The sequence below is a fragment of the Athene noctua genome, chromosome 1 (genome assembly GCF_965140245.1).
Source record: "Athene noctua chromosome 1, bAthNoc1.hap1.1, whole genome shotgun sequence".
In the NCBI taxonomy this organism is placed as follows: Eukaryota; Metazoa; Chordata; class Aves; order Strigiformes; family Strigidae; genus Athene; species Athene noctua.
This window is the reverse complement of record NC_134037.1, coordinates 88,769,784-88,796,461: the sequence shown is the minus strand read 5'-3', so window position 1 is coordinate 88,796,461 and position 26,678 is coordinate 88,769,784. Positions and strand designations below refer to the sequence as shown.

General features: G+C 42.2%; 2 protein-coding genes across 8 annotated transcripts in view; one reads left to right on the top strand and one right to left on the bottom strand.

Annotated features, from left to right (window-relative positions):
* Positions 1–12,421, bottom strand: part of SDCCAG8 (SHH signaling and ciliogenesis regulator SDCCAG8) — a 123,300-nt gene extending 110,879 nt beyond the window's left edge. For all 3 annotated transcript variants that reach the window (XM_074896852.1, XM_074896853.1, XM_074896854.1), the window contains exon 1: positions 11,810–12,421. In XM_074896852.1, the coding sequence (XP_074752953.1) occupies positions 11,810–11,876 (67 nt within the window). In that variant the 5' untranslated portion in view covers positions 11,877–12,421. The remainder of the gene's footprint in view (positions 1–11,809) is intronic.
* A 164-nt stretch (positions 12,422–12,585) lies between these two features.
* The window catches only part of CEP170 (centrosomal protein 170), a 103,729-nt gene continuing 89,636 nt past the window's right edge, over positions 12,586–26,678 (top strand). For all 5 annotated transcript variants that reach the window (XM_074896849.1, XM_074896848.1, XM_074896847.1 and 2 more), the window contains exon 1: positions 12,586–12,733. The gene's annotated coding sequence lies outside the window, so the exon portion shown is untranslated. The remainder of the gene's footprint in view (positions 12,734–26,678) is intronic.

Genomic DNA, 26,678 nt, shown 5'->3' with positions numbered 1-26,678 from the left:
TATCCTCAAAGACAATATAGATCTTCTTACACTATGTCCTTTTCTTCCATAACTATACTGGGCAGAAGTAGTGAAACACGTTAAAATCATGATCAATGGCACACTGATGCCTACTTTTCTTGACTACACTTTGCTGCCTCTGGAATAACATCACCACATTTTTGAAAGCTTCATCACATATTTGCCAAAGTTCATTAAAAGCTTGCCAATTTCCAAATTACGAAAGCTGCTGCCACAAACAAAATACTCACCATTGGGAAACTAGGAGTCAGGAGTTTCTGAGAGTCTGTCTTTACCTTCACTAGTCACTGAAGAGATAAGATCTACTTCAGTAAGAGTTGAACTGGATGTGTAAAAGGGACAAAGTACTTTACAACGTATTTTTCCTAAATAGGGGACATAATTTTGGGCACGAGGATAAAAGAGACACATTACCAAGTGGAAAGATTACAGCTGTTTCTGCCAATGTAAACATATTATTTTTAAATATAAAAGCAGTAGTAAGAACCTCTGTGGATGCAAACTATTAGACACCAAGGTTCTCTTCACTCAAAGACAACACGATAATTTTGTAATGAATTTAGAAATCATTAATTTTTTTAATGCTCACACATTCAACCTAACTTTTTCAGCCAGGCTATTCCTATAATAGTGCACCGTATAGAAATGGCGTCAGTAAAAACATACTGCAGAAAAGTGCTTGCATGAAGTACTGTGATTTACACATTTAAAATTCAATCATCATTGACTCCACAAATAAATCTGATCATATATTTCTGTTATATGATAAAACTTCATTGATGTGCTATTTCCTATAGGAACAGCTAAGGATATAAATGAAATTGAACTTATCTGAATTAAAACTTTTTTTAAAAAATAATTATTTAATATAAAGCTCTTTGGTTTTCAGTGTTTAAAGGATCTGAGATAATTATGAAAAATGGCAAGGTAGCAATAAAATCTGATGGGTCAAACCCAATACATCAAAAAAAAAAAAAGTAACTACTCCACAAAAATGCTGTCAAGTTGTCAGTTACCATGTATAAATCACAGGCAGTACTTCCCATAAGGGACAGGCAGATATCTAATGCCTCAGAAATGACAGAGCTGATCAAACACCTGTTAGAAACAAATACATTACTGTTTATTATTTCAGAGTCAGAAGCAACCAGCAATCCTAATCTGGGACCAGGACCATACTGTTCTAGGTACAAGGAGGTAACCCTCAATTCATCTAAATTTGAATGCAACTTTGGACTAGACTAAGTTCTGTTAAGCATAATGCTTTAGACAAAACCAATATGGCCCCGACTGAAACATTAATGCTCAAACAGCACATGCCATATATTCTACATGCTGAATAAAGATACTCCTCTGTCCTGAAAGAAGCATTGATAACTCTGGTTATTTTCTGTACACACTGTAACTCCAAAATCTAAGTATTCCTGAAAATACAGTATAGGTATCCTTTTTCCAGAGAAGTATCTTTGTTTAAATATTATTGTTTGAATGTTTTTTTTATATGGGAATGTAAGTACTACAGCTGAACAACATATTTATGTTGGAGACACACTACAGATCCATTCAACTTGTCAGAAAAAAAATTAAGGTAACAACTAGAATGAGGACACTCTGAAGTAAAATACAACATGAAAGAAGTAGCTGTATTTTCAAAGTAGTAATCAACTGGGGGGCGAGGCGGGGGGTATGGAGAGATGGAAATCATTTCAAGAACAATTTGCCACTGATGTGGAAACAAAAAAACAGAGAAAGCATTGAACTGTGCTTGCATTGCCTAAACAAAAGATGTTTTTTCAGACACTGCCCAAGACTGTCTATAAAGAGCACTCCTTTAAATGAAAGCACCAAAGCTACCTCATTCATGAATTCAGAAATGCCATAGAAAATACTCCGGGAGCTAATGGAGAGCTTAGCAAAGGAACCAACCATCCAAAACAACAAAACTGCCTGAAAGACATAGCAAATAGCTTCAGCTGGTAGAAGTGTTAAGCAACATAAATTGAAGAAAAACTACAACTGTATGAAAAATTTGCCGTAAGTCCATCATATAAAGCTATCAATCCAATTCTAATAATGTTTACTTGAAGATGACTAGAAGCTACTTAGTATAAATTCAACAAACAGGTCACTTTCTGCTATCCCGTGGTTCCCAGTCATAAAACAGCCCTAGAAACTTAGAGAAGAAGGAATTACACTGATTTTTCAGGTCTTAAAAAACCCCTGAAAACACTATAAAATTAATGTGAAACAATAACTGAGAAAACAGACAATTAGACTAGTTAAACAGAAAGATAATGTCTATTTAAAGAAAACTTTACTGTCCAAAAGTATGTCAACTTTGACTTTCTTTCTACTGATACTTAGAAAGAGCACATCATGTAACTCTTCTGGGGCAGCATTTCAGCCAAATAATTGCCTATAAATACTGGAACTGAGAATTTGCTTTTAACTTTTTGTTGTGTTTTGGACATTCTTGGAATTTCATAGAATGGTTTGGATTGGAAGGGACCTTAAAGATCATTCAGTTCCAACCCCCCTGCCATGGGCAGGGACACCTTCCACTAGACCAGGTTGCTCAAAAGCCCCGTCCAGCCTGGCCTTGAACACTGCCAGGGAGGGGGCAGCCACAGCCTCTCTGGGCATCTCACCACCCTCACAGTAAAAAATTTCTTCCTTATTTCTAATCTAAATCTACCCTCTGTCAGTTTAAAACCGTTACCCCTTGTCCAATCACTATGCTCCCTGGTAAAGAGTCCCTCCCCACCCTCCCTGTAGGCCATCTTTAAGTACTGGGAGGCTGCTATAAGGTCTCCCTGGAGCCTTCTCTTCTCCAGGCTGAACAACCCCAACTCTCTCAGTCTGTCCTCATAAGGGAGGTGCTCCAGCCCCCTCATCATCTCTATGGCCTCCTCTGGACCCACTCGAGCAGGTCCATGTCCTTCTTAGGTTGGGGGCCCCAGAGCTCGACACAGGACTACAGGTGGGGTCTCACCAGAGCAGAGGCAGAGGCAGAGAATCAGCTCCCTTGACCTGCTGTCCACACTTCTCTTGATGCAGCCCAGGATACAGTTGGCTTTCTGGGCTGTGAATACACATTGCTGCCTCAGTCAGTTTTGCATCCACTAATCCCCCTGTCCTTCTCCGCAGCGCTGCTCTCAATCCACTCATCGCCCAGGCTGTATTTGTGTTTGGGATTTTGCTGACTCATGTTCAGGACCTTGTACTTGGCCTTGCTGAACTTCGTGAGGTTCACATGGGTTCACCTCTCCTGTCTGTCTAGGTCCCTCTGGATGGCATCCCTTCCCTCCAGCATGTTGACCCCACCACGCAGCTTGGTATTGTCAGCGAACTTGCTGAGGGTGCACTCAATCCCTTACTGTCCATGTTGTCCACAAAGATGTTAAACAGCGCTGGTCCCAATACCAAGCCCTGAGGAATGTCACTTGTCGCTGTTCTCCACTTGGACATCAAGCTATTGACCACAATTCTTTGAGTGCGACCATCCAGCCAATTCTTTGGAGTGGTCCATCTGTCAAACCCATGACTCTCTAAATTATAGACAAGGATGTCATGTGGGACAGTGTCAAAAGCTTTGCACAAGTCCAGATAGATGATATCAGTTGCTCTTCCTTCATCTACTAGTGCTGTAACACTGTCACAGAAGGTCACCAGATTTATCAGGCACGATTTTCCCTCAGTGAAGCCATGTTGGCTGTGACCAATCACCTCCTTATTTTCCACATTCTCTAGCAGTTTCCAGGAGAATCCCTCCATGATCTTGCCAAGCACAGAAGTGAAACTGACAGGCCTCTAGTTCCCCAGATTTTCTTTATTTCTTTTTATAAAAATGGGGGGTTATGTTTCTCCTTTTCCAGTCAGCAGGAACTTCGATGGACTGTCGTGACTTCTCAGATATGATGGTTAGTGGCTTACCCACCTCATCCGCCAGTTCCCTCAGGACTCACAGATGCATCTCATCAGGTCCCCTGGACATGTGCACCTTCAGGTCCCTTAGATGGTCTCAAACCTGATCTTCTCCTACAGTGGGCGGTTCTCCCTTCTGCTTAATCCTTGCCTTTGCCTTCTGGCAATTTAATGTATTTATCATTCTGATATGCAGTTATTCTTCTTCATTGGCTGCCAAACACAGGTATGCTACCATGCTACTAATATACTACATGACAGCTTCGAGACTGAAAACATCCTATCAATTGCTACCTATGCTACTAGGATTTTAAATGGAAACATTCAACGATAACAAGTTATACCAGATTGGTCATTAGACAGGCCTCAAAAAGTTCTAGTAACATTCAAAATAATGAATTGTGCATCCATTTGATTTGGTTTCTTGGTCTTCGCTGTTGTTTCTCATTATCTAAGAAATAGAGGGTTTTCAATACAGCTTTTACCAATTCATCATCTTTTAAGAGGAAATTGTTCTCTGGAACTGCAGCATTCATTGTAATGTGTTCCTAAACCAGCCCCTTTTGCAGAGCATAAAGCACATGCCAAAGGCCTAGAGATCCTCATGTGAGAAACACCAAGCATTTCCCAGTTCCTTCTGAAAGATTCTCCACCCTTAAATGAACATTATGTGCTCTGCTCAGGAAAATATTTAGAAACAATTGCAAAATAAAAATAAAAAGCCAATCCAAAAATTTACAATTGTAGATTACCATTTACTTCTTAACTGCTTCAGTGTCACAGCTAACTTGGAGAGCTGGTAACTGGGCCACATACTAATTTTCTTAGGAAGGCTTTGATTTCATATCCCTCCTATTTTATTTTTGGAGTCACATAAAGCAGCCAAAAAGTGAAACTTTATTTGTAGAAGTCTTATATTTTAATCTGTTTGTCTTACAGCTTGCCTCTTCATTCTCTGAAATTACATAGGACACTGCACTTGGTAATGAAGTGCAATACAGAACATAATTTCAGTATTTCCTCAGAGTAGTTTTACAAGATACCTATATCAGGCACTGTACCTAAAAAGAATGGCCTCTCCCTACTTTGCTCCTTCTCTTATACTGACGCTGGTCCAAAAGTGAGCCAGTGATGTTTACTAAATAAGCAGGAAATTGAACATCAAAAAACAGGTTACAGTTGTCTGTTCAAGGAACCAGGTGAATGCTAGAAACAAAGAAGTGCACTCTAAATAGTCTTCTCCATATATTTATTGCTGCTGGGAGAAAAGAGGAAAGTAACAAGAAGCCATCACATCTGTTCTTGGCACTGGTGTCACAGACAGCCCATTGGACATTTACACTATGTCTGCTAATTTTTATTTATTAACATGAATACAATAGCACAGCACTTACTCTCCTTTACAAAATGCCTTATTCCCTTGAGAATAACTTTTTCTTAGAAATGTTATTATCTCTTAAAGACCTGAGGTTCATTTGAAATAGTCTCAACTGTGTTAAAGTTTACACAGTAAGCAGATAACCCCAACTGTACAAATACCACTCTCTTAACTCTGTATTACACACAACATTAAAGACTTTCATTATATGAGGTCTACACTGTTTGGGAAAAGCCCTGTTATAGGACCTTTGCTACTTCATCAGAACCTCTCTGTTGGGCTCTAAGACCAAGTATGTCTTAGGGTTTTTGGTCCAGCTTTCTGTCCTCTAGCCACCAGACTCAGTTTACTGAACACCTGGGCTCCTTGTGCACCAGTCTTCTCCCTTTACAGAATCTTCTATTATAGGCTGGAAAAGACCTTGAAGATCATCCAGTCCAACCATTAACCTAACATTGACAGTTCCCAACTACTCCATATCCCTCAGCACTACAACAACTCTACTCTTAAACACCTCCAGGGATGGGGACTCCACCACCTCGCTGGGCAGCCCATTCCAACGCCTAACAACCCCTTCTGGAAAGAAATGCTTCCTAATATCCAGTCTAAACCTTCCCTGGCGCAATTTGAGGCCATTCCCTCTTGTCCTATCGCTTGTTACTTGGTTAAAGAGACTCATCCCCAGCTCTCTGCACCCTCCTTTCAGGTAGCTGTAGAGGGCGATGAGGTCTCCCCTCAGCCTCCTCTTCTCCAGATTAAACACCCCCAGTTCCCTCAGCCGCTCCCCGTACGACCTGTGCTCCAGACCCTGCACCAGCTTCGTTGCCCTCCTTTGGACATGCTCAAGTAATTCAATGTCCTTTTTGTAGTGAGGGGCCCAAAACTGAACACAGGAATCAAGGTGTGGCCTCACCAGTGCCCAGTACAGGGATAAGATCCCTTCCCTGTCCCTGCTGGCCACGCTATTGCTGACACAAGCCAGGATGCCATTGGCCTTCTTGGCCACCTGGGCACACTGCTGGCTCCTGTTCAGCTGGCTGTCAATCAACACCCCCAGGTCCCTCTCTGACTGGCAGCTCTCCAGCCACTCCTCCCCAAGCCTGTAGTGCTGCTGGGTGTTGTTGTGGCCCAAGGGCAGCCCCCGGCATTTGGCCTTAGTGAAACTCCTCCAGTTGGGCTCAGCCCATGGCTCCAGCCTGTCCAGGTCTCTCTGCAGAGCCTCCCTACCCTCGAGCAGATCAACACTCCCACCCAACTTGGGGTCATCTGCAAACTGACTGAGGGTGCACTCGATCCCCTCGTCTAGATCATCAATAAAGATGTTAAACAGGAGTGGCCCCAAAACCGAGCCCTGGAGGACACCACTCATAACTGGCCGCCAACTGGATTTAACTCCGTTCACCACAACTCTTTGGGCCCGGCCATCCAGACAGTTTTTCACTCAGCGAAGCGTGTGCTCATCCAAGCCACAAGCAGTCAGTTTTGCCAGGAGAATGTTGTGGGAAATGGTGTCAAAGGCCTTACTAAAATCAAGGTAAAAACACCCACAGCCTTTCCCTCATCCAATAAGCAGGTTGCCCTGTCGTAGAAGGAGATCAGGTTTGTGAGGCAGGACCTGCCTTTCATAAACCCATGCTGACTGGGCCTGATCCCCTGGTTGTCCATTATATGACTTTTAATGGCACTCGAGATGACCTGCTCCATGACCTTCCCTGGCACCAAGGTCAGACTGACAGGTCTAGAGTTTCCTGGATCGTCCTTTCTGCCTTTCTTGTAGATGGGTGTCACATTTGCCACCCTCCAGTGCAATGGGACTCCCCAGTTAGCCATGATTTCAGGTAAATCATGGACAGCGGCTTGGTGAGCACATCTGCCAACTCCCTCAGCACCCTTGGGTGTAACCCATCCGGTCCCACAGACTTGTGTGCATCCAAGGTTGCACTTTTGCTACACTTGGTGCAGCAGGTCTCTGACCACCTCCTCTTCAGCTGTGCTGACCTCAGTCTGCTTCCCCTCCCCATCTCCCAGCTCATGAGGCTGGGTGTCCAGGGAACAGCCAGTTCCACTGCTAAAGACTGAGGCAAAGTAGGCATTGAGCACCTCAACCTTTCCCTCATCCTTAGTTACCATGTTTCCCTCTGCATCCAGTAAAGGAGGGATATTTTCTCTAATCCTCCTTTTGCTGTTAACGAATTTATAGAAAGATTTTTTGTTATCCTTAACAGCTATAGCTAAATTGGGCTCTAGCTGTGCTTTGGCTCTCCTAATATTCTCCCTGCATAACTTCACTACATCTTTATAGTCTTCTTGAGAGACCTGCCCCCTCTTCCAAAGGCAATAGATTCTCCTTTTGTTCTTGAGATCCAGCCAAAGGTCCCTGTTTAGCCAGGCCGGTCTCCTTCCCTGCCTGCTTGTTTTCCAGCACACAGGAACAGCCGGCTCCTGTGCCACAACAAAGGATGATGCACTGAAATAACCGATTATTCTTTGACAACTTATACACCCTTCCATCAAACTTAATAAGGCTGTAAAGTGATTCTTCTGATCTCCAGCAAAAGTGGTGATAAACCTGTTGCCACCTATCAACCTGGGTCCAGATAATGTCAAGCACTATAGGCAGTTTAAGAACACCATATTTCATAAATATCCAAAAATGTCCAAGGCATGCCACCTGAAACTCCAGAATCCACGACAGGAATGATCTGAATTTGGAGAAAAATCTCAAGCTGTATAACTATGTAAGAACAATAGATAAGGAATTAGGTTTGACAGTTTTGGGAGTAACAATGATCTGATTCTCCTACAGTAAATTCCTAAGAGTTGGTAAGGCTGTGAGAAACGCTGTACGGGTCAACGGAGTTAAAAATTGTATATCATTAAGAAAGGGGTTCATTAAGAAACATAATAAAACTGATGTTATATTGCTCTGCATTGAGGTTATGTTTGTGGTAATACCCTACTGATATCTACTCACTGAGAGGCACCCCTGAATGTATGAAATCAAACGTATTTTGGCATGGAAAGGGAAACAGCCACCAGAAGGTCATGTTCTGAAATGATTTAAAAAATATAATGGATTCAATTTAAGGAGATACAGTCAGAAATACATAAAATGAAAGTAAGTTGTATGAAGGGAATACCTGCATCCAATGATTAGATATGGTGAGCTCTAATAGTAGTCTTATATGCAGTTAAAACAGCCCAAGATGTAAAATTCTTGAGAAAGGTCCGCTGAACATACAAGAGATTTAGAGGTTACTTACAATGTCCAGATAACTTGGTACAAAGGCATTCTTCAAAACTTCACATATCAAAAGTCTAAAAGCTCATCACAACTATGAAGATATCATGACAGTCCCCAAGCACCCAGATTTTCTCGTTGAAAGAGAAATTCCATTGGAACATTTGAAATGCACAAAGAGCCTAAGAGAAATATCAGAAAATTAGAGCTCTGTTGCAAAATGCTACAAAAGCGTATTTTCAGTAAAAGTCTGGTCTGAATCAATGAACAAACTATAAAGTCCTTACCAAGCTTACCAACTACACACACGCACAAGAACATTTACATAAAGAAGTATTAAGCATCCTGAAACTAAGGGAATACATAGTAGGCTTGGACACCAAAGGTCTTTGGCTTCACCTGCTGTTACTGCCTAAGGAAGCTGAGAACAACACCTTCTAAAGGGAGTCCAGGCAGCTCAACATGAACACTATTCAACGGTGGTTGGATGCCCCAGCAAGATGGATGTCAAGCACAGCATGCTGCCTGCACACTCCAGAATTTAAAGACACCAACACATCTCCTTAGAGGAGGAGGAAGAGAAGAAATCTGCCTTCTCCTCTGCCCACATGCTACCTTTTGAACTTGCCAGTAACCCAAAATGCCAGCGCTGACTAGCCTTCACTAAAATGAAAAGGCAGGCCAACCACTGAGTTACCACAGAAGCAGACATTGAATTTATGTTTCAGGAACAGTATAGCCCCTTCCCACATCCACATAAAAGCAAGCAAACAAGGCTGAAAAAGTATTCTACATAAAAGATAATCACAAGTACTCTAAAAATAAATGTCTTGTGAAATACACCAAATTTTCAACATACTGGTAGAGCTTGTACTTATGCCTATACTAGGGCAGCAGAAATGAACAAAACGCTTTAAAGTATGGCCTTTCTAAATGAAGCTACATCTCTGTGAGTGACAACATTTGTCTTGAAGCAGAAACATATTGCCATGAGAAGATTTATTAAGCAGAAAAATCATATGTGTTCATCTACAGTTTTATAACCCTAATTTATCACTCCTCCTTTGTCAATAAGTCATAGCAGAGATCCTCTGCCCCCATGAAAGTTCAAATCCAGTACAGGAAAATTATCTAGTGGTTTTCCATACTTATTCACAGAAAATGTAAAGATAATACAGTACTAAGATCACCTGTGTCTATGTGGCAATTCACAAGGTTTTATTAATTAGTTTTACATATCACAAAGGAAACTCTATGCATATGAAGAGATGCTGGGATATTTGTCATTTTAACTGTTCTACCTGCAAGTGCTAAGTCACATCCACATGCCTACTTAATCTACAGGAAAAGTTTCTTCAGAGTTCTATCTTCTGGAAAAAATAAAATCCATCCTTAGCACAAAGAAGTGATACTATTTTGAGAAGAAAATATAAAATACTTGCTAAGGATTGAGTATCAAGCAGCTATTTAAAAATATTTCCATTGCTTTATCTTTTTGCACTGATGTTTCCTTTATTGGAACTATACATTTAAGTCACTAGTGTCACAACATGTGATGGGTGGGCATTGTGTCCAGAATGCAACTTTTGAACACCAAGTGGGCTGATGCATCCACAAATTATCTACTGTCTTTCTTCAGAATTTGGACTCTTACCTTGACTAGTCAGAGGCAGCCTGAAGGCTGGTAAAGCCCAGGTGTGGTAGCTGACAAGATTAAGGTGCTGTCAGGCAGCAGGTGTGAAAACACCTTATGACATGGGAAAAAAATCACTCTCCTTAGAATCAGTTTGCACCCTCTTGTGTTGATGTGAGTGATGTTTGTGAATACTATTTTGTGTAAAGAATGCAGATTTTAATGATAATTCTTAGATATGTGATTCACAGAGGGAAGGGGTGGAACATGTTGCATTTGTGTGTGGTAGGGGTTTGGTAGAGGGGGAAGGGGCGACAGTAGTGGCCCCCTGTGAGAAGCTTCTCAAAGCTCCCCCACTGCCAAGGCAGACCAGACTCTGGCCAAGGCCAAGCTAATAAGTGATGGTGGCTGCACCTCTGTGATATTTAAGAAAGGGAACCTGAGAGAATGATTAGGCTGTGAAGGGGACAACTATGCAAACACCAAGACCATAAAGAGGGGGAAGGTGTGCCGGAGCAGAGACTCCCCTGCAGCCTGAGCCCCTGCTGCCCATGGGGGTCCATGGTGGAGCAGATGCCCACCTGCAACCTGTGGAGGACCCCACACCAGAGCAGGTGCACCCAAAGAAGGACAGGACTCCGCAGGAAGCCCACACTGTTGCAGTTTGGCACTGGGAGGACTGCAACACCCAGGAGGGACCCATGCTAGAGCAGTCTGGGAAGAGCTGCAGACTATGGGAAGGACTCATGTCAGAGAAAGTTCACGGAGGAAATGTCTCCCGTGAGAGGGACCCCACACTTGAGCAGAGGAGGAGTGTGATGAGTCCTCCCCGTGAGGGTGAAGGAGTGGCAGACTGACTGTAACTGCATTCCCTGTCCCACCCTGCCGCTAGAGAAGGGGGGAGGAAGAGGTAATTATGAGCAAAGCTGAGTCTGGGACGAAGGTGTTTCTAAGATGTAGTTGTATGTCTCACTGTCCTACTCTGTTAAGTGGTGGTGGTGTTAGAATTACACTGAGGTTCTTTTTTCTTCCCCTAACAAGTCTGTCTTTTGCAGATGATCCTAACGGGAGAGTCATCCCTCTCTGGCTTTGTCTCGAATCTTTTGCTGTTTCTTCTCCCCATTCCTAAGGGGGATGGGGTGAGCGAGCAGCTGTGTGGGGCTCAGCTGCCCTCTGGCTCAAACCAGGACACATGGGAAATAGTAATTCTCGTCCGAATCAATTTTCTCCCTCTTCTTTACCGTGTCTAGAATTTGATGTTTCAGTGACAGCTACAACCCTTATACGAATCAAAGAAAAATCCACCAAAAAAAGGCAGCAGCCCTACCAAAGTTATGATCAGATAACTACGCTGACAGCGTTAACCGCACCAGCGATCGGGCTGAGGGAGGACCAGAAGCAACTTCACTCTTGCCGAGAGCAGCGCCGGCCCCCCCGGCCCTGCCGCCCCCTGGCCCCACACCGCCCACGGGCCCGCAGCGCTCCTCGGCGTCCTCCGGCGCCCCGGCGGAGCCCTCCAGCAGGACCGGGCAGCGGCTGAAACGAGAGCGGCCGGCGGGAGCAGCGGCCCGCCCTCACCCCGCGCCGCTCTGCCGCGGCGGCGCCCGCTCACCTCGGAGGCGCCGCTGGTACCGCTCCAGGGACTCTTCCAGGGCGGGCTCCCCGCGGGGCGCCCGCATCAGGTGGTCGCCGCCGGCTTCAGGGGAAGCAGCCGGTGCTGCCCCACGCCGCGGGGCCCCGCAACGCTGGTGGGTAACAGCAGCTCGACCCGCCACGGCCGCGGGCTCCCGGAAGAGCCGCCCCTGCCCCACCGCGGGCGGGGACCCCCCGCGGCGCCTCGGCGTCGGCCGTTGCTACCCGCCAGAGCCGAGCGCGGCGGCGCGCGGGGCCCGCCACGCCCCCAGCCGCGCGGGAGCGCCACCAACCAAACTACCAGCCCCGGCAGGCGGCGCGGCGCGGGGCGCCTTGGGAGGCGGAGTCCCCGCCGGCCGCCCCGCTCGCCGCCAGCGGCCGCGGGAGGCCGGTCGCGGCCTCGTCTCTCCCCTTTGTTGTTGGATCGCGGCCGCACTCGCGCCTGCGCGCAGCGCGGCGGCCCCGGCGCCCCCCGCCCCGCCGCGGCCGGGAGTGGCGCAGGCTCCGTGGCGGCCGGGGAGGAGGGCGGGGGCGGTGTTTACCTCCCGCCACCGCGTGCTCTGGCCCGCGGGCGCCCGGCGGCGGGAGCGGCGACAGCTATTGTCTGCCCCCGGCGCAGGCGCGGAGCGGCGCCGGCGCCGCGCGGGCCTCGGCGGCTGCGCACGGCCCGGCCCGCCCCGCCCCCGTCCCCGTCCCCCCCCCGCATTGTGTGAGCTCGGGCGGCGCCTGCGCGGTGCCCTGCCCCGCTCTGCCCGTGAGCCGCTATGTGCGGGGAATAACGTTGGAGCCGTTGCCAGAGGGACACCGACCGGAGCGCCCCGCCCCCGCCCCGCCGGGATGCCGGCTCAGTGAGCACCGGCACTAGGGACGGCCCCTCCCCGGCGCGGCGAGCCTCCTCGAAGGGGTGAGTGAGGATGCTGCCGCCCCGGCCGCGGGTCGGGCGGGAGCCGTGACGGGGAGCGGGGCCGGGGTCGCGCCGTTCGCCCGCCCCGCCGTCGTCCCGGCGCCTATTGTGTCAGGCGGCCCCCGCCCGGCGGGACCTGGCGCCGCGCGGCGGGGGCTGCGGCCGGCGGAGGGGGCGGTAGCGCGGTTGGGCAGAGCCCGGTCCCCCTCCCCCGTCCCCGCTGGCTCCGGAGGCTGCTCCGCGCCCCCGCCCTCCGTTCCGTTCGCCAGCGCACGCCGGATGCGGGCGGCGCTGCCCGATCCCGCTGTCCGTGTCCCCCGGCCCTTCTCCGGCCCTTTCCGCCCGGCCGGGGGCGCCGGCACACCCACCCACCCACCCGGCCGGCCGGCCGCTGCGGCGCGGGCGCCGGGGCTGCGCTGTCTTCCCCTCCCGCGGGCGGATTTCCATGACTCGAGCGGAGGCTTCCAGAGGTTTAATTTTTTTTCGGTTGCCCCTGCTTCACACGCTGCCCCGGGGCTGCAGGAGGCGTGTTCCTCCAGATTTAAAAATCGGTGATTCCGTTCCTTTGAGATGCGGTGTCTCCTCCCCGTCCCCTTAAAACAATGTCTTCCGAGAAGGGTGATGGAGAGTATCTGTCGGGTTTGTCTTTTCTCCTATTGCGTATTTTCGCCCACCGAGGGTGGTCTGCCGCGTTCAAAAACGAGCCCCTGAAGGCGTGATCTTTTCGTTCTTGACGTTTTTGCCGGGGAAAACCTAAAATAACGGGGGTTTTGTTCCCGATGGCGAGCAGCAGCGCCGCGGGTCCACTTTGTCTCTCCGGCGCGGAGACGAACGGGTTACTAAGCTAACAAAAACCCGATGGTGATTTTCGAGCAGCGAAGCGCGCTGCAGCAGGGGAAGCTGGCGGCGGCGGGGCGGGCGGCGGAGCCCTCCCCCGCCCAAGGCTCCTGCGTGCGCCGCCGGCTGCAGGCGGGGGGGGGTGGTGGTGGTGGTGGTGGGTGGTGTTCGCGTTTCCCCTCCCTCCGTCCCTCCCTCCCGCTTTCCCTCCCTCCCTCCGTGCTCGGGCTGGCGGGAGTAAGGATGGTGCGCGGACTACCAGCCGCTGGGGCGTTATTTTAAGCGTTTTTAAGATGAGCTGACGATTAGTGCATCTGCTCGTACGGCTTTACGGGAAAAATGAGATGTAGCTGCTCTGCGCGTGAGTTGAAGATGTATCAGAATTGCGTTCTTGGGGTTACAGACAGCATCCACTGCTCTGCGCTTTGAAGAAATTATTTTCTTTCCTGTTAAAGCAAAGGTATTCGTAAAACATTTAACGACTTTGAAAGAATAAAGCCTGCTGTAGCGTTGCAATGATCATCTTTTTCTCCTTTGGAATTCCGTTCAAGACGTTGTGATAGTGTTCTTGGCCTTGGGTTTGCCTATGTAAAATGGTATGTGCCGACAGGTCAGTTTTTGTAAACTGAACGAAGACATGATTAAATATGCTGTGATTTCCTGTTACTAATTTCCTCTGGGAATTACTTTATGTCCAGATGCTGAGAAGTCTGTCTTACTGGAGTCAAACTCTGTTAGTATGGAAGGTCCTCGACTTCAATTTTTATTTAATAGGGAAAAAAGTTAAACATAAATGCCACAAAAAAATCTCCCCTTACCGTTTGATTATTTTTTTAAAAACACTTTGTCACTTTCATGTAAATGTTTTGTGGTTATTGTTGGCTTTTTTTTCTTTTTGTCTGAAGGAGGTCAGAAGGGCTTGACTGAAGAGAATAGTGTACCTGAGGCTACACAGAATTTTGTCAAAATGTCAAGAATCTAAAAGTTATTTGTAATTGATCAGATAAAAATGTTTTCTTTAATTCTTTTAAAGGGAAACATTCTGACATAAAAGTTATTACCAAACTTACTCTATCGTGGTAGTGCCTTTTTTTTGTTGGGTTTTTTTTTGACAGGTGACTGCTTCCCATATCTATTCTAACTGAATTTTGTAAAGAAGAATGGGTTCTTGCTCTGTTGTGCTTCATCAGGTGTAATGGACTTGGCAGGCAGAGTTTTTTAACAATTCTGTTGATAACATACAATCCAGAAAAGAGCCAAGTTCTGAAAGTGAACTGGAGAAGTCTGTGTTCACTTGTAGGTGGGAGCTGGGAAACATCCTTGAATGACTGAAATGAAGCCTGAGGTATGAATAGCTGCACAAATTTAATTTGAAGTACCATTTCCAGTTCTTGCAAATGCAGGAAAAAGTTATTTAATGTATATTGACACTAGTATCTCCTTGAGTCTCCTAAAAAGACGATTTCCATATTAGCGCTGCATTTCTTAGCTTTGCAGGCAGAATGGAACAGAGGTAAAACAGATTGGTTTTGCTTTAGCTAGAAAGCCAAGAAAATCTGTGAAATTTTAGTTTTCCTTTAGAAAATTTTGAACAGTGGAGTCAGTCATGGAATCCATGCAGATATCAGAATTTACTTGCAGAAATTCTCCTATCTGCTTCTAGCACTTATGAGGTTGTCAAAAGACACAGTAGCATGCACTTCCCCCTCTCTGAAGAACATGCTACATAATGTAGTAAAAATTGATATGGTTGTCCATACCAGGAGATATGGACCAGGAGACTGTCTGAAATTTGAGAGAAGAAAGTTCTTTGTTACTGGGGTATGGAGCTTCAAATTTGCTGGCCAAGAGCTAGCGTTAAATGTGTGTTATCTTTTTTAAGGTACACATATTCAGTGTGCTGAGTGAGCCTATGGGGGTCTTTCTTTGTCTATTAGGTTTATAATACTCTCACCGAATGCTAGCATTCCTTCCATTCTAATATTGATCATTGTGCGTCTACACATTTTCAATGGACTGGTCTACAGAGAGTAGCTTCCTTCAGTGCACAATGCTGATGTTTCCCTGGATCAGAGTCCATCCAGTCCGTTCAATGAGGCAGGTGTCCTGGGGAAAAATAGTGTGTGATCACGTGACTTAAACTGTAGCATCACCCATGCATTTAAATTAGGGTGGGAAGAGAGTACAAACTACTTGTTTAAACAACTTTGTGTATCTGTCTGTTGTACAGTTACACATGCATAAAAAATATTGAAATAAATTGCTAGTACTTGGTTCACTCTTATAGTTTAATTTCTCTCACTGTACCCTCAGAAAGCTGGGAGACTTTCTATTTTACAGGTGCATTTGTACTTAGAATAACCTTTTTAATTAAAATTTTGCTTGACCTTCTAAAAAACCCATATATTTTAAATATATGCAATTTTTTTATCATTTAATGTGTCAAAAGCAGCTTGTCCTAGAAGTTTCAAATAAAACTTACAAAGATGTTTTAGTAGATTGCTGACATAATTAGATTTGAGAGAGGGAGACCTGTGTTTGGGAAAGTATACAGTGCTCTGTCACTGAAGTTGAGGCGTATCATGCAGGCTCTTAGATGGTGATAAGAAGTAGGTTTGGGAGTAGGTGAATGTTAAGGAGACTAACTAGCAGTTCTCGTAGGTTAATGCTTCTTCATGGAGTATTCCCAGTTACTCACTCTCTGGTTTTGGTACCGCATAGCTGTACTGCTCTGCCACAGTGGCTCTTGTACTTTTCTAAGTACATGAGAAGTTAATTCACTTGCCTGACCCAGAAGATAACTATTTATTTTCTTTCTGTTTTGCTTGAAATTTTTTTTTCCCCCTTCCCCCTTGTGTTAGCAAATTGAACTATCTTATTGTGGTCAGATGAGTTCCAGAACAAGCACACAGATTGGGGACAGCAGTGTCAAACCTTCAAGAAGGGAATACTCCCTTTTCCTGTAGCAAGGATACATTTGTTCTGCTTAGCTCTCCTATCTGGCTGCCCCCTGTGCCACTGTAGACTACTGCAGTCAGAAAGGGGATGGGTTATGTATAAATCCAAGTAAACAAAATAATAAAGATACTGGATTTGTTCTTAGTGTTAGCCTTTACTTACTTTGGATACATAAAATGCCCACAGCCACAGACAAAATATTCAGAACATATCACTGGATGCAAAAAAAGTTTCTCTGCAAAGTAGATACGAAGAGGGAGGAGAGTGGTTAAGTGGTGTAGCCTTTGTACAAGGAAAAGCAGGATTTTTGTGCCAGGCTAATATTGGTCTCTTCTCTTTCACAGAATTTAAGGCTGTAAGTTTTCAAATATTTTCATAGTTTTTTCTTCCCTACTTACTAGTTTTGAAGTGTGTGATTTTTGTGAATTGTAGAAGAGTGCTATTTGGTATATGTTTAGATAAATTGTTTTTATTCATTCAAAACAGGTATGAAGAATCTTCTCTCTTTTTGTCCCCTGAATAGAATACTCAATAAAACATGATAGATTTTTCCCATGAGGTCCTGACATATTTGTCAGCTTTTTTTCTTCTTTTCTTTTCCACCTCTTAGAAATGGTTATTGAAAAGCAGACTTTTTCTTAGCTAGGAGCTTTTTACATCTCCAACATCATCCATTGGTGGGCCTAGTGAGCCAATTCAGGTCCAACAACTGCAGCCCTCTCACAGTCTACCTTCTTTAGTTTGTTCTGCAGTGTTTATTGCAAGGGTTGGTATTTTTGTAATAGGGTCCTCTGTTGTTTCCATTCTTGTGGACTAAAAAGTTCTATATTCTGATCTTTTCCATGAAACAAAGAGGGTATCTTCCTTGACAAATAGCTGAATCTTCTAAAGTCTGTGTGACAGGCTTTCCAGATCTCATCTCGTTTTGTACCTCATTCCAAATGATATTCCGATTCTGCTCGTTTTGTTTTTTTCCAGGAAGAACTGCAATTACTGAGCTTTTCAGAGCAATAATAACTGAAGTGGTGCTAGTCCGTGGCATTTCCAAGATGTTTCTTTGTGCACAGGGTATTTTATTAGTCTTCAGCTGTGGTATTGCATGAAGAACTTGTAATCAATCCATTAGCTAACCATTATGGTCTGAAAGTAGCAATACACTGAATGCATTAAATCAGATGTACTTATGACTTTTTCGTCAAAATTACATGCTTAAATAATTTTGTTGATGATCTTTCTCTTGAATTGCAAATATTTGGCCATCTAAATACACATTCTGTTTTGTGCTCAGAACCAAAGCCTTTTCAATTATCTCTCATTTGTCTTCTCATTGTGGATTACATTTCAAGATTAGAAAGAAAAATACAGGAAGTTGGAATGTCATGATATCTTTCCTGTTTTCTCATGAACATGCATTTTTCTTGCTTTCATTAATCCCACCTTCTTCCCCTGCCCCCCCAGACTTAACTGGTTATTTAGACCTGTGGAACTAGTAACATCGCAGGAACCTTGATGTCTGGAATTAGTCTACTTAAATTTATAATTTCAATTATTAAATAGAAGATACTTAGTAAGTAATGTTGTAGTTTTACTTTTTTCTTTTTTCCGTTTGGAATTTCCCTAAGAATGTAGATGGACACATAGATGGACCTTTGTTTTGACTCAAACCCAGTGTCTTTTATCCAGGAATAGCTATAACTTGGTGCCAAGGGAGAGATGAGGAAGATGCAAGCATATAGGTGTTTTTTGCTAAGGCGTTGCTACTCTCTATGTATTTTCTGCTTGGAACTTTTGAGTCAGGTGTAGTTTCTATTAAGGATCTGCATTTCTTCAGCTATGTCTTGAAAAGACAATTCAATAAAAATGGCCTTTTCTATTTTTCAGACCTTCGTTTCTTATATATTTTCAGCTGTATACCAGCATAATTTAATAATTAAAATCTTGATTTCCTACATATTTTTGTTATTACAAAAAAGCCACGCTGGTCTTGTGAGGTTACACTTATGCTTATCCATATCCCGTTTCTTTAAATCTTCTTTTTATTGTACTTTGTTTCCAAAGAGTATAGTCATGTACTATGAGGACCAGACCCTTCCTGTAAGAACTGCCTGTTGAGGTGACTCAGAAGTCAAAAACACAGCTTGAATTTTAGCTCTAAGTTGACTGTGAAACTGGCCATTATTAAAATATTTTCTGAATTGTAAGCAGAAATTATTCAGGCAGCCATTGAAGAACCACTGAGAACCCAGAACTTCTTTTTGTTTAGCTTTTGAATTAGCGGAGAGTTTTGAAGTATGATCTCATCTGGCTGATATAAGAATTATGGAATTATTACAGTATTTCATGTTACAGATGATATTGCCCTCTGTAGTAATTTTGTGCTTTACTATTACGGTTCTTACTGATAAACATAATGAAAGGTCTTGTTCAAAAATTATTTTTCTTCTAAATGCTGCTCAGTCATCACACTCTAGTAGTCCTTTAAACATCAAGCTAATAATTTTACTGGGCCGTATTGGAGATAATTGCATACTGCCTTTATTTTGGTCAAGTCTACACTAACTTGGATCTATAGTAACCTTAGTGAAATTAATTAGTTCTAAGTCTGCCATAATTCATGCCTGCTTGTTAAAATAAGTGTTCTTAGTTTTAAATATTACCATTTGGATCACAAATTCTGTAGCCTATTTTTAATTAATCAAGACTTAATTCATCAGCTTCTAAATACACTTTGTGATCTCTTTTTAGACCTGTTGCAGTCCTAATATATTGTGCGGAGTCCTTAACTTTTTCTTGCTGAGTGCTCTTTGAGAAGTGTGACTGCATGCCAAGTATCAGTCATACAGAAATATCTGATGTAGCATATCAAAAAGAGACGCAAAATTGTAAAAGTCTGAAATGCTAGTTGAAGAATGGAAGTTTATGGATCGGTTGAAAACAGATTCCTAATTTAGAGAATTGTATTCACTTTTTTTATGGAGAGCTGCAGAGAGGGTCCTGATGAACATGCTAATTTTTTTTACTTTTTTTATTCCTCTTCTGTAGACGGTAGTGCATGGCTTTGTTCTCTTCAGTTTTCATCCTAGTTGGAGAATGATAAGAAAGATAATGTTGCTGGGACAGAACTGGATTAGTTCTTTAGTGAATTAGTGAAAAGGAATAGCTGGATATAGTCAGTAGGTGTATTGCAAAAAATATTTAAATAATAAAATAAAATAAATGAATAAAAACAAACAAACAAAAAAACCCACCAAACAAAACAAAAACCAAAAATAAGCAGTGGAAAAATATATTCACACAAGAAAAGCCAGTCAGAATTAAGCTTGGGCATAGCTTGAGTCAATCACTTGAAAGTCCCGAGATGTCACTTTTTTTGTTTTGGGTGGTTTGTTTGTTTTTTTTTTTAAAGTTTGTCAATAACAATATTTGAAACAAGGTAGCCATCGCTGAAAATGTATTGTTTCCATTTATCATAGTTTGTCAAATTGAATTTATTTTGTGCTGAATCTTTGTACCCTATTTTTGTTGGCTCTTTTTCTCGCTCACAATTTTATTTTGGACTTCCTTGAGCATGGATAAGTTGCCTGTCTGCCCCAGGTCATGGTGAAATCAGAGAATCTTCAAGTAATGCAGATAACTTCTGTGTATGGCAACGTCTGTTTTTGCACAACAGTGCAAGGCCCACTATAGTGTTATTGCATTGATTTCTTTAGCTTGTTATAGGAACTTTATTGCTTGGCATTACCCAATAGTGTCTTTTTCAGTTTAATTAGAATATTATTTATTTCTTTGGTATTTGTAACTTCTAAATCACATATAATTGTTTTGCATACCGCATGTATACTTTTTCTACCTGTCCTTAAATACACCCCCTTGCTTTTTCCATTTTTGTGGCCTGATTGCATTTTCTTTAGCATACCTTATTGGCAGGTTCAGCTGTGAAAGTTAAACATGTTCAGTTGTTGCCTTGCTGAAAATGCAAATAGCAATAATCAACTTCCCCCTTTAGGGCAGGCTGATACTTCAGAATCTGGTTTTCATTGATCTTTTGCAGGATTAACACTGAAAGTGGATCTTTTCAAAATGCTGCCTGGTTACTTGCTTTGAGGAGGTCAGTGTTTGTAACAGAATGAAGAACTAAATTATCCAACAACTTCAGTTCCTGATGTCTGAATCATGTTTTAGCACCCACACACAGTAGAAATATTCTAAAGTTTTTATTCGTCCTGCCTTGAGCTCTAGTTTGTTAGGAAGGAAGAAGTTTTTTTCTGCTAGAGCTTCTGACATTGCTTTCACATTCTCTAATTCTATTTAGCTGTTTTTTTACAGTAACCATTGTCAGTTGGTTCAGTTAATATTATTGGGTATTTACTGACAAAGTGAATTCATTTTTATTTTTATGTTGTCTGGACAGCCTATAGGGCATAGCGAAGTCTTTTGTAAGGTGGCAGTAAAAAAAAAAAAAAAAAAAGCTGAAACATCAATATCAAGACATGACAGTGAATCAGGAAGTCCCTGAGTTTCACCTTGCCCAGCTGAGGCAAACTGAAACCTTCTATTTAGTTAAAAAAATTAAAAAATAATTTTAAAAAAGCTGTTCTTTTTAGTTTAGTTCATAAAATTACTTCAGACAGCACTTCGGGAGAAGACTAGATTTAGCAGATTAATATCCTTGAGTTCCCATATTCTGTGAGTCTCTCCCTGGTTTCATTCCAAAACCGAGAAAGGTGTTATGCCTTACTATTTTTATCTGGTGCTCTTTTGGGGGGACAATGCCATGGCCTTCAAAAAAGTTTCATTCAAAGATGTCTGTGTATGGTTTTATTTGTACAGTTATTTCCATAGGAATTCTTACTTTCTTTTCAAGATACTTATTGACATTTTGGGTCACTAATCTAAGGCACATTTGGAAGAAAGACTGCATTAGTGTATCATGAGGTGAGAGACTATAAAGTTTTGATCACTGGATTGTGATGTGTTATAAAAAATGGTTGAGGCAAGTGGAAAAAAAAACAACAAACTTTTCTAAAAGTTCCTAGTTTTAAATTGTAATGTGTAAATATGAAAAACTGCTTTATATCTGAATAATAATTATGTTCTTACAGTTACTATAGACCTGTCTAAATATGAGAAGTCCTGTGAGGCTTAGGTGGATTTGGTGGAGTTGACCTTTGTTCTTTTAGCAGCCTAAGCAAAACTGGCTACTGGCGCAGTCCTCGTCCTGCCCTGTTCTTCCTTTTTCTCCCACCCCTAGTAGCACAACCCCACCTCTTTTGCTTTGGTGCTAGATTGCTGTATGGTAGCTTCTGGGAACCATTCATTTGTTTGTGGGAGTGGAGTGCAAGAGTTAGTCTGTCACTGGTTGAACATGCAGAACTAGCTCGACTCAGCTTCATAGCCATGGAAGTCCTGCAGCCAAGGCAAAGGGAGTAGTTGGGAGTTGGTGGCTGCGGCAGGGCAAAAGGATTGGGATCCTGACAGCAGTGAGACCAGCTTTGACTGATCTGGGACCACAGCTTCTTCAGTTTAGCACTAGTAAGGTGAGGGTTAAAACTAATCATTTGTCTGTCAGTTGAGTCTTCAACACTAAGATTGAAAATAAGTCAATACAGTGAAGTTCTGTACATGGTAGCAACTTATGACAAGGTAATCTATGTATTAGCTTTGTATGTATTAACTTTCCATAGTAAGTCCTACTCTGTGGCATGTGCAGGGAACACAAGGCAGTTCACACAAAGTAGGCTACTTGAGATTTGCTGCAGTGGAAGTGTGTATGCAGGAGCTGTTAATAAGGAAGAGGTACCACACTATAAATTCACATCCCATAATGCTGTCCAGTAAACTGTTCCTATATTGAGATCTTTAGATTTAATTAAGCTGTTAACTTCTCCATTTCAGCCAGTAAAACTTTGGGCAGAGGCTGCTCCAATCTCATTATAAATCCCGAATATAATGTATAGACTGGAATTTTAATCACATTTTCAGATATTAAAATTTGTGGAGAATTTTAAAATAAAATGTGTTCTCTTTGAACGAAACTTGCAGAAACGTCTGAAAAAGTACTTTGAACTTGAGGTAAAAGTGGAAATAACAGTCTTTAGAGCTCAGTTGTTCATAGTTTTCCTTACTACTTAGTCTTAAAATACAAATAATAAAGGATAATTATTTTGTCATGATTATTCAGTATTCTTTTAAACTTCAACTGCCTTTCTGTCTGCAGAAGATTGAAGATTGGTAGTTACTGGTATGTTCTAGGGCAGCTGTTCCTAACTGTAGAGCATGACTTTTATGGATGTATTTATTGGCTGACATGGTTATTGAAACATCTACTTAAATCCATTATGGTGCTTGTGTCTTATACTCACAATACCATGAGAACGCACTTATTCTGTTAAAAATGCTTGTGTGCCTGGATGGGATGGCCCTCAACTTTCTCATCTTGTAGACCAAGTACAGGGAACATGTTTCTATTTTCTCTCTCTCTCCATCTAACTTTTAATAGTATATGGCATGTACGTCCAAGACTAAAGGGAAAAAAGCACTTACGAATTTCTGTCAACATTAGGAAAGCTCTTTGCTTTTGATCCAAAGTAAAGTAATCCAGTAAAGATAAAGATAAAATGGAGAGAAAAACACATGCAGGGGAACAAGTAATCTCTTTTTCTCAGGGATGTGTCCTGTATCCCGAACTGTGCTGAACTTCAACATGTATATGTGCTCACTCTTGCCCGCTTGGTTGGGAACCAGCAATATTCTATGGGGAAAATAACCTGAATGGCAAATACCCTGCAAAGGCAGAGCCCAGAGGAGCCATGGGAGCACAGGTCAGCCAGCCAGCAGGCTGTAAGGAGCTGTGAACTGTTGAACTTGTAGCACAGTGTTTTGGCCAGTGGGATGATGGACTTGTTCTTTTGAACTTGTTCTGCTCAGGTCTCCATTCTCCCAAAACTTTTAGGAGCGTTGTATCTCTGAAATCTCCAGCTCGCTAAAGCTACTTGTTAAGAGGAGCGGTTGGTGGAAAAAGACTGACTACTTGAGACCCACTTCCTTAGGTAACTAAAAATTGTTTCAGTAAGAGTTTTAATTAATAACTGTGTGGTAGAAGGAGAGTACAGTTAAAAAAACGTAAATAATGTGTTTAAAAAAATACATATTCTTGCTTGAAGTAAGAAATATGCCTTTTAAAAGTATGTCCAGGGAAAAAAAATGAAGGCTACAACTGGGCTGGTTTAGATTAAGCAAGAGATAATATTCATCTTGGATGTGACAGATATACTAAATCAATAATTGCCATCTTTTCAATAGAAAATATACAAGAAATAAAGTCCAGGAAGAGCCAAGACAAAGTAAACAGACATAGAAATGCAGCACTAATTTACTCTAAGATGTTAGGTATTATTTATTAAACTATCAGAACTGTTGCTCAGTGGGTACCAATAGTGATAATAACTTTTATACATGGCAATGTAGAGTAATTTAAAGAACAAGAGGATGTGAATTGTTCCAGCCTTTGAAAAGGGAATTGATGATGATCTGTCTTAATCAACTCCTTATGCTTTTGTCCATATTTAGTTCCACGTTAAAATGATTTAAAATGTTTTTGGTAAAGCAGTTTCTCTATTGCAGCAGCATGGGCCATGTTGCTTAATATATCTTTTACTTTTTATGCAGCTGAGCATAACTGAGTTCCCAGTCAAATCTTTTTGTTGGAGACAAAATGAGAAACTTCTGTAGTAATTGTGAATAGTTCTTAAAAAAACCAAAAACCAAACCCCCAAACTTTTTCACTAAAGTGCCAATGAAAGGGATGACTCAATCCCTTTTTGTGGATGGAGTTGTAGTACCACTTCCTCTTGTTTGATTCAGTGCCTGGAGCAATGTGTGTGTGGAGTTCAGAGCTCTTCCCATTTAGCCTTCCCTTTCACATCTCTTTACTTACTTTTTTTAAGGCAACAAAACTATCGAACTTAAAAAGGAAAATCTATATAGGTTTCTTCCCATAGAATCACTTGAATTTCTGTATTGAAAGATTTCTGTATTGAAAGAGACTTTCATGCATTTAATAGTATTTGAAAATATTTATAGTATGATACGAATAGAAGCATTTTCCAGTGGTCTTCAAGTGTTCTGAAGTTAACGACATTTTCATTGCAGTATTCTGCAAAACATATGCTAATGTTGTACCAAATCAAGTTTAAATCACCAGTCATTCTTAAACCGGTTTATAAAGGTCCACCTGAAAATATTCTGCTTACATAACAATGAGGGATTCTGATTGTGATTTAGTTGAGGGGTTGTAATATACCTACTTAAACAAGTCCTTGCATAAAAATGTCAAGCTGCATACTCACTGTGTTGTTAAAGTTTATAGTGACTATTTCACATGTAACCGCTTGATCACATTTAGTAAATAAGAGGTAGTGTAAGAAATAGAATTAAGACTTACCATGCTAGTAGATGTATTCCTGTTTGTTGGCTGCATACAAGAAACGAGTGAGTAGGCTCTGCAAGCAAATGTGGAAAAGCTCTCCAGGGAAGTGATTTGCTAGGTGCTAATTACAGACTGGTTTAAAACCTTTGCAATAAGTAGTATTAAACATTAAAATCATGAGTATTCTTGTTTGTGCAAATGTCTTAACCTGCGTTGTGTCTTGCTAAATTCTTAATGCTGTCTTTTTGGCAGCTGTTTTCACATGATCATAGGTTGGGAAAGTGTTTGTGTTGTATTTGTTACCTTTCAGTTTCATTTCATGAGGAGAGATGGGAAGGACACAAGCATTAAAGAAATGCTCTAGTCCAAACTGCAAGACTAGATTTCTATTGCATGATTTGGGATGTGGGTAAAGAACTGAGCAAATAATTAAAATATAAGGCATTTTAACCATTGTTCTACTCTGTTTTAATATGAATCTCCAGGAAGAGGACTTCCTATCAGGAGAAGAACTTAAAAATCAAGTCCCGCATTTTTGTCAGTTTGGAAGATGCTGAACAAGAAGAAAATTGTTCTCTTTATCTCACAGATACTATTGTAATTTTTAAAGAATTTTGGTTTTAAGCTTGTTCTGAGGTTAAATACTTTGTGGCATACACATGTAGCACAACTTAATAGTGACACAGAATCAATGAGCTTTCATTAGGCTTGTGCACACACACCCACTCTCCCTGTCTTCAGACAGTGAAGATTGCCTGGAGTGAATATCGCTTACAACTTTTAAGACAAAAGTTTGAACCTTTGGTTGTTTTGTAAAATAAGTGCATCCAACTTTTTTTTTTTTTTTTTTTTTTTTTTTTTCCACGTAGGGCCTGTGTTACTGTGCTTGGAACAAACAACGTAGTGTATTTCCAAGAAAAATACATCTGTGGACTTGGCTGTTGAGAATAGTTGTATAAAGCTCCAAAGCATTCCATAAGGGAGAGGGTAGTATGTATCAAATATTTTGTGTGGAGCAAATGATAAACATGTTTTACATGTTACAGTGGTGATGTAGCAAAGAATAATAATTGCACACCTCTTAAGTTATGTATCTGTACTACTGTGAGTGGATGTGGAGATCAGTAGCATTGATTTCAATAATTGCCTTCTATCTGTTCCATTTTCATCTTCTGTGTACTTATGCATTGTGTCAAGAAGTAAAACGAAATGATAGCTGAAAGATAGATATTAAAATTACTTAAATACATGTTTTTCTTTGGATAGTATACTTCATACCCAAAAAGTGAATAATTCTCTTTTTTGAAGAAGAAAAAATTTGCATTGCCTTGAATGTAATTTAACCTTACCAGGGATCTTGGGACATGGAATAAACCCCATATATTTCACAATTGTGGGGAAAGTGAAATCACCACTCCTGGGAGGTTAAGAGGTCCAATTTTATTTGCAAAGTGGTGTTTGTCTTTTCAGTAGTGCTGAGGGCTGTGGTCGGTACTTGGCCAACGCAAATAAAACCTCCTCATCATACACTGCCTACAAAGTAACTTGGAACATGCCACAATGGAGACAGTGAGAATAGGAAGTGGAGGAGGAGGAGGACTTGACTGCTTCTTTAAGATTACATTCTGCCTGAAATCAATGCCTGATTTGTATTTATTTATTTTCCTGTTTGCCTATCTTGGCAAAAATATAGTCTGATAATATAGTCTGATATGGAGTTGA